Source organism: Epinephelus fuscoguttatus, linkage group LG4, assembly GCF_011397635.1.
Source record: "Epinephelus fuscoguttatus linkage group LG4, E.fuscoguttatus.final_Chr_v1".
NCBI lineage: Eukaryota > Metazoa > Chordata > Actinopteri > Perciformes > Serranidae > Epinephelus > Epinephelus fuscoguttatus.
Genome location: NC_064755.1, coordinates 26,648,395 through 26,657,031, shown reverse-complemented (window position 1 = coordinate 26,657,031; position 8,637 = coordinate 26,648,395). Strand labels below are relative to the sequence as shown.

Sequence of the window (8,637 nt, the reverse complement as noted above, 5' to 3'; positions counted from 1 at the left end):
TGAGACTGATGGCTGATGAGGTGGATGAAGATGATGAATCCATGAAGACTAAGTGGTGATGGGGAGGTGGAGGGTGTGCACAACTACAGCAAAAGAGAACCATATTTACAATGTGGAGCAGTAAGATGACAGGCTGACAGAGGTGTGTCGCTGTGCTACTGCTTGATTGTGAATCATCTGATGACTCATTTGACAGCCATGGACAATGACACCTAGAGAGAGTGAGTTTGCATGTGTGCAAGGAGTGAACAGCATGGTGAGAAAGAAAATGTACAGCCTGAGCATGAAAAGTATCGTCTTCCTGAACACACACAACTTGAAATACCCACCAAGCCCAGACACATTTTTAGATTGAAAAATAACTAATGTGAAAACAGTCATCTAGTGTCAAACTGCACATACATCACTCTGCACAGTGAAGGTCAGATCATCATTGCAGGGCTGTTATATAGCAATGCATTCTGGAGGTGTTCCTCCAGTGTGGCACGTGTGTATCTGTATCTGAGAACTAGGCCAGGCCAGTGTAAACATCTGGCTCAGTCCAGCGCCTGCCGCCTGTTGAGAGCCATGACAGATGGAAAGGGAGCGTATGGCTCAAACACTTCCATCTTTGACCGTGCCGCCAGTTGTCTTCCCAAAATAGCCTGCGCTCCACGGCCTTATATGTGCAGGCCTGCAGCGTGTGCCTGAGGAGGCATCATGTATCTGGGCCACACAATACTCGCTGCAGGCGCATTGTTGCTGCTTACCAGCAGGCCTGCAGCAGCCGCAGGGACGAGGCCTGTCTTTCTGTCTAGGGACGGCTCACCATGCACCTCACCCAGCTCAACCGCGAGTGTCTCCTTCACCTTTTCTCCTTCCTAGACAAGGACAGTCGGAGGAGTTTGTCCCTTACCTGTCACCTGCTGCGGGAGGCCTTCCTGGACCCCCACCTCTGGACTCTGCTCCACTTCGACTCCCCGTGTGAGCTGACGAGGGACAACTTTGTGCTGGGCCCCTCGCTGCGCTACCTGGCGGTGCGCTGGTACTCCAGCAGGGTCCTGCAGGTGTGCAACATTGAGGAGTGGCTGAAGAGCGCGTTTCAGAAGGACATCTGCAGTAAACATGAGAGCCTGGTCAGCACCTTCCTGGCCCATGTCTGCCATAAGTGAGTGTTTGTGTGTGGCTCTGCCCTCCTGCTTTGTCGTGTATTTTGTTATGAAATAGACCAACAAAGGGTTAACAAAACAAGACAAGGTGTCTACTTTACAGCATAGGCCTGCTGTAATATGATCTAAAGCTGTGGCTTGTTGGCTTGTGGCCCCTTAAACAGAACAGTGTCTGCTTGGGACAAATTCACCCAAAGGGGGATTTACCTGTGTGTATTTAAATAACTTTTTGAGTGCTTAATAAGTTTAATGATCCTAACAAAACAGAACAAAAGTTACTTAAAAGTCCCACAAAATAGGCACAATATTTCTCAGACAGCTTTAGCTATCATTCAGATGACACTTTCACATACGCTTCCTGCCCAGTGCAAGCCATATCTCCAAATTTGGTGACTTTGAAATGTTCTGATAAATAAAAGGATTAAGTGTTCCTTTACTGGTTGAGACAATCCTCCTGTTTCTTAAGACGAGTAAACCATAAAAAAAAACAAAACCTTAGGATTAGTTGGAAAATGCATCATCACAACGCTGAGCTCACTGGGTTTAATTTTTACAGGTCTGTGGTTCTCACAGGACAGCACGAACAATATCTCAGCATGAGTACTTTTAATACTTTAAGTACATTTAACTGGTAACACTTTAAGTTATTTAAGTTTTGAATGCAGGACTTTTTCTACAAGTTAAGTATTTTCAAAGTGTGGAAGTGTTGGGACGGTTACTTTAGTTTCTGAGTTACACTATTTGAATTACTCAGTCAAAGTAATGCAACTTACTACATTTTATTACTTCTCTAACAAAGTTGAAAATAGGCACATGACTGACCTTTAACACTGAAATGTGGTTGAAATTATGCCAGTCGTCGTTTCAACATTAAAACAACATTTAATTCTGATGGTTGTAAAACTCCCATAAATCGACATTGAACTTTCAGAAAGATCTGTTTCAATCTTGAAACAACGTTTAAAGTTTATGAAACAACACTGACATTGCAAAATCAACGTTGATTAATCTCTCAAAACCAGAACATAATTCAGCAGTTATTCAACCATGGTGAATGATGTTGGTTCAACAGTGAATAAACATTAGAATGCCAGCTGGAGAAATAGGCTGTGTCCAAGGAAAGTAATCCTGCATGGCTATAAGATACAAAGCAAGAGAATGAATGTTATATTTTACAATTATTTTATAACAAACTTTGTGCCAAAAGGAATATACTCAGATGTAACCCCTTTGTAATGACCAATATGCTGATTAATAACTGTAATTAAATGACATATTTTTGATTGATTACATTTATTTTGTCATTTAATTACATGTAACTAGTTACTCTCCTACACTGGTGCTACTTTTAGTCAAGTAAAGGATCTGAATACTTCCCCTATCACAGGGCCAACAGTACAAACCCCAGCCTCAAATATGACCATGAGCTAAATTAGCAACCCCTCCTGAATCAAAACTGAACATGAGTATTTGTAATCATTATTTTGGATACATTATGTTTCAAGGTGTTCCTGTTATTTTGTCCACCCCTGCGTTTCACAGGAGCCTGAGGTTTCAGAGTTTTGTGTTTCACAGCAACATTTTTATCTTGACATTTGTTTTGTTTTGGTCAGATGCGTCTTGAGGTTGATGACACAATTTCCGGGTTTTCAGGGTCATTCACACCCACCATGGGGAACAAAATTGTTTTCATTTAGAGGCACATGTCTTCCTGAAACTGCCATGTATAGCTGTAGGCAGCAGGGGAAGAAAATCATTAGAAACAGATGGCGTATCCAGAGCTGGCTATAAAGACAGAAAAGTGACACATCTGTGGGACATAAGACTGATTCTATTAACTAACATAACTGTGGTCAGATATCAAATTATATTTATTGAATGATGTGACAGTTGGATTTGATAGGTCACTGAAACGTAGCTCTGCTGGCGCCCGGCCTTGTGTGCGTGGCTGGCTGCATGCAGGAGAGGCGTAATGAGGTCTCTGGATAATTTCTTCAAGGCAGCCAGTAATAACCGTTGATGTGAGGGAGCCTGGCCACCGCAGCTGGCTGGGACGAGAGCAGGGAAGAGGGGCTGGCTCATTGGCTCAGTGTATGACCCTGTGAGGATTTCCTGTATTGTGAAATTTGAGACGCAAAGAGCTGAGAGCTGCGAGACCAGTCAAAACTAGAACCACCTACTTTGTCTGGATGCTGTATCTCAACGCCCTTAAGGCACACTCACTGCATACTGATAAACCCTCCCAAATTGTCTAAGGGAGTAGAGAGCAAGTGCACGTGACAAAGTGGGAGGAGGGGACGCAGAGGAGCTGTGGGGGTGATAAAGAGTGATTTAGCCGCAGACCCTCCCAGTCAGCTGCAGACTGGAGGTTTACGCAGGCAGGTGGAGCCTACAATTGGCTCTTTGTTGCTGTCAGAGGAATGAACATGTGCGTCTGTCTCTGCCTGCCTCTTCCTGGATAAGACTCCACGCAAACTCTGACGCCGAGCTCATGTGTCTTTTTTTATCTTCATGGGAAAAAAAACTATGAAACACAGCATTACTGTGGGCCTCTTTATCATGTAGTTTACAGTATAATGCCCCTCTGATTCCAGATTATGTTAAATCAGCGATCAGGAACTCACTTATCTGATTTTGATTATCTTTAGGTCACAGTTTTCGAGTTACACAACATGAATTAACATGCTCAGCATGCCATGTAGTGTGGGTGGCACAAGAAGCTTTGGCATGGGGCATTTATGGTTAGATATTTCTGAGTAGTTTCTTTCCCAAATTTCCTATACACCAATTGAATATCTTTTAAGATGCTATTTAAGTTATGACTTCTGCTTACAAAGTACAGTCACAGCTGCTTTTAAATAATATTCATGTCTGAATATAGACTGTGAAAGATGTCCCAAATCTGTTCAGCCTCTCAACTCGAGAGACCAAAAGCAGCTGAATGTTAAATGTATGTTCCTTTTAGAGTCCACCAGATAATTTGACTGGACAAAATAACCGTTAGGGAACCAAACAGGTCATTAGAGAGATGATTACAGGTTAGCTGTGCGGTGTTCTGCTTGTGCTCAGCTCAGACCAGACTGCCCCCAGTGCCGTTTGCTTTAATGCGAACAGCATCATGGAAAGACTGCAGACATTTTGTAATAGATAGATAGATAGATAGATAGATAGATAGATAGACATGTGCGCAGAATGGTGTGACAAGCATGATGAATAACCTGAACACAAATTGGATGACGTCACTTGCTTTTCCCCTCCATGTTGCAGTAAACAGTACACAGCATTATCCCTGTGTTGTAAATGCCACATTGTGATTTTCATTTCACATTCCAAAGAGCTGCAGCTGAACCAGACACAAAGAACACAGAAGACATCAGTGGAATAAACCTGCTGCAGGGCAAAACCATTAATATCTTGCAAAACAATAAACAGGCCCGATAAGAAATTCCTTCCACGTACTGTGGTCCTTTTTTTTTTTTCTAAATAGAGGTGGTTTTGTTCTCTGATTTCCAGCGTGTACTGGTTTGATTTGATTTTCTGTCAACTGTGGAACTTATTATTTAATCTGCATTCTTGTCGTTCAAGGAAATTGGGAAACGCTGATAGAAAACAGTTTTGCAAATGAAAAGAAAAATGAAACAGACAGGGAAAATAGACAAAGCCATCATCAGGGTGTGTTCACCACCACATGAAGCGCTCAGAGCCAGCTCCTTAATGTGCCTAAAACATGACTACATCTGCGTGGAGGCATGTGTGTATTTGTGAGTGAGAAGTGAGGAATCCGATGAGGACTGATTAAGACAAGGTGGCATGCGGATAGTTATACGCTTTGCTAGGGAAAATAACAGCACAAAAATATCTGCACAAAGCGAGGGGAGGTGCTGTGAGAGGGTGGATTATGTAACAAAGGTTGATGAAGTTTTTATTCCTGTCATGTTTACCTCCATTCACTTACACACCAGCTGTAGTCACTGGAGACTGCTGAGTCTCTAAATGCTGCTGGCTTTGAGCTGCTGTGCTTCCACCGTCCCACCTCCTTTTTTTTTCTTTTCTTTTATTAGTTAATGTCAATATTGCCACATCCGCTGATAATAATGCCCCACATCGGCCGCACGTAGCAATGCAGCGGGGCACGTGGATTGACTGTGCTACCCCATGTTCAGAGGTTACTGGGGCAGCACCCTTAACACTTGCAGGCAACTGGAATATGTTTGGCTCACATGTGGTAAAGTGGTAAGATTATGTAAGTCTTTATGTAATCTGCATCAGTGAACGTGAATGACATCCTCGCTCCGCTGCCATCAGAGTGTCTGTGTTGCCAGCTCTGTGCTGCTGGCCTGCCAGTAGGTTGCAGTGCACTCCTGATACTGGGTGGAAACACACAGTAAACACATGCATTTCACAGCAAACAATTTGCATTGATTTCTTTAAAATGAATACTGTAGAATAAAGCATGGGAAAAAGCATTTTTGTCATGCTATAATTCATCACGCATCCTGTAATTGTTCCCCATACTCCATTTGTTCACAAAAGCTTTTTTAGAGGACGGAAACACATGCCCACATGGGACAGTGTGTGAAGAGAAGATAGCTTGGTCTAGGTATTAAACCGCTTTATCGTTAAACAGATCATGTTACTGCCTCTCAGTGGTGTTGTTTACATCTCATTCACGCACGGCTCACATCAGGCCCCCAATCTCTATGTTCTCCTCTGTTATCTGATTCTATTCACAAGACCTGGAGAGCATTCATCTGAATATGAGCACACACGCCAAACAGTAAAGCTTACTTAAGACTAGTCCATCTCCAAACAAACTAATCCCTCCCTACTATACAATACACCCTAAGGAATGATGAGTAAAAATGACACAGAACAGGTCCTGCACTGGTTGTCCTCCATCACGTTTGTGAAAACCTGTAGTGATGTAACCGTCTGCTGTCTGTGCTACAGGTGTCCCAACCTGCTCTGCCTGGCCCTGTCTGGCTGCGGACACATCACTGACCAGGATGTGACCTCCGTGCTGCAGAGCTGCAGTAAGCTGCGTCGCCTCCACCTGGAGAACTGCGTCCGTATCACCGACTGCAGCCTGGAGGGCGTGGCAGCTCATGGAGACAGTCTGGAAGAGGTAAAGGTGGACTTCTGCAGGAACATTACTCAGGCAGGGCTGCGGGCTGTCAGAGAGAAGAGGCCGCACATCCGGCTGAGTGCAGAGAGGAGCGCTGATATGATCCCAGACAGCAAGCCTGAGGAGAGGGTGTCAGTCAGGATGACGCTGAAGAAACTCCTGCAGGTCTCCTGATGGAAATGCTGGATTAGTTCCTAAACTTTTGGACTTTTAAAAACTTGACTGCTGGGGCGGATTGGTGTCTGTATTTAACAGAAGTGTTTTTTCATCCTTTTTATACTTTATTACAGACATATTAAATACAAGTCTTCCTTACAAATACCTTTCCATGTTATCCTAACCAGGAAGAATTCCAAACACACTTACAATGAAGTCTTATAATGTATCGACAAGTGGCCTTATCCTGAATTCTTAATTGAGATGGTGCAACTACAACTAAAGGAATAGTTTGTCATTTTGGAAATATGCTTATAACTTTCTTGTTGAGAGTTAGATGAGACAGTCAATACCAAAATCACACCTACAGTAAATATGAAGCTAAAGCCAGGCTAGCTGTTTCCCTCTGTTTCCAGTTTTTATGCTAAGCTATGCTAACCAGCTGCTGGCTCCAGCTACATACTGACCAGTCAGACTAATGACTGTAGATGGACGTCTTGACCAGGCGCTCTCAGGGTTTGGAGTGAGTTACTGCCCCAAGCATGGAGTTCAAGTGTTTTATTGGGGTCATGTTCATGAGTGAGGGTAGAATGGAGCGTCGCTGCGCCAGACTGCCGTGGTGAAGAGAGAGCTGAGTAATAAGGCAAAGCTTTCGATTTACTGGTCCATCTACGTCCCAACCCTCACCTATGGTTACTACCTCTGGGTTATGTCCGAAAGAATGAAGTTGCGGATACAAGCAGCTGTAATGAGTTTCCAACGTGAGCTGGCTGGGCTCAGCCTTAGAGATAGGGTAAGGAGCCCGGACATCCGGAAGGAGCTTGAAGTAGAGCTGCTGCTCCTTCACGTCGAAAGGGGTCAGTTGAGGTGGTTCGGGCATCTGATCAGGATGCCTCCTGCCTCCCAGGATATTTTGGCTTCATATTTGTACAGTGGATGAAAGTGAAGATGCATTGTCTTTCTTTATATACAGTCTATGATTCACATGCGAGATTTGTAGGCTATCACTCTCATCTAACGCTGGACAAGAAAGTGAACAAGCATATTTCCCAAAATGTCAAACTATTCTTTTAATAGCCTTTGAGTGTTTGATTAAAATATTCCACACCTCCCCCAGAGGAGTTACGCACACCTACACAGTACAAAAGAACAAAAGGCGCGTGGTTGCTCTGTGTGCTCTGTCTCTGTTATGATAAGACATGTCAGAACTGGGAGGAAGGGTTCTCCCGGGGCAACATGGCCTTGTGCCTGTTATTGGAAACATGTTATATAAGACTGTGAGACATATGAAAGTAGGTTGATTAGGGGAGTGTGTCTGTCTGTAAATGCCATGTGACAAATGTATTGCAGGCTGCTGCTGCTGCTGCAGGGGGCTCCCTGTCCTCTGAGTGCATCTCTGAAGGATGACCACAGATTTTCACACAGTTAATGAAGAACAAGCCTTTTTTTTCCACATCCACTGGGATGTGCACTCAGATATTGTTCTTATACTGGATGTAGCAAATGTTCTGTTTCCCTTTGAAACACCACAATATTTTTTTATTGACTGTGTTTTTTGTTTTTTTTTTTACTTAGTGTGTGTGTGGTTTTTTTTTTTTTTTTGGTCATCACTTTTTTAACTTATCTATTGAATGTGTGAAAGATATTTTTTATTCTGTGTGACTGACAATAAAGGTTTTCTAAATGTGAAACCAAATCTTTATGATGATGACTCTTGTTAATTAGATCACTATTAAGCTTAATGTAATTCCCTCTAATGGTTTTTATGAGCAGCTAAAATAATAATTAGAAAAAATGTTTATTTGGTACTTTAATTAAAAAATAATCAGGATTCTATGCAGGACCACTGAGGTGTTAGCCGGTGTGTATTGAGCGCTTGTGATTGTAAAGTCTGTTTTCAAGTAAAGCCACTTTCTCTCTTCATCATCATGCGAAATGTTCCTTGGATAGATTGCATTCAGGAACATTAAAACATATATGGGTAAACTCATGGATGAAACGAGTCAGAGTTCCTCCTGGCCTCCACCTGCAAACTGTCACTCAAATTAACACGTACCAATCAGCAAGACTGTAAATGACTACAAAGGACAAAAAAAGACCACAAAAACATGCAAAGAAACTGTAAACTGACACAAAATCACTATAGAAGAAATAACAACAGACACAAAATGGCCAAAAAAAAGAGACACAAAACCAGGAAAAAAGACA

The 8,637-nt window shown here is 42.8% G+C and overlaps 1 protein-coding gene across 1 annotated transcript; it reads left to right on the top strand.

Annotated features, from left to right (window-relative positions):
- The first annotated feature begins 584 nt into the window (after nt 1-584).
- On the top strand, nt 585-8,270 carry fbxl22 (F-box and leucine-rich repeat protein 22). Its single transcript, XM_049575261.1, is given in 3 exon segments — nt 585-793; nt 796-1,147; nt 6,099-8,270. Coding segments are annotated over 3 exon segments (795 nt in total). The 5' UTR covers nt 585-699; the 3' UTR covers nt 6,448-8,270.
- The last annotated feature ends 367 nt before the right edge of the window (nt 8,271-8,637 follow it).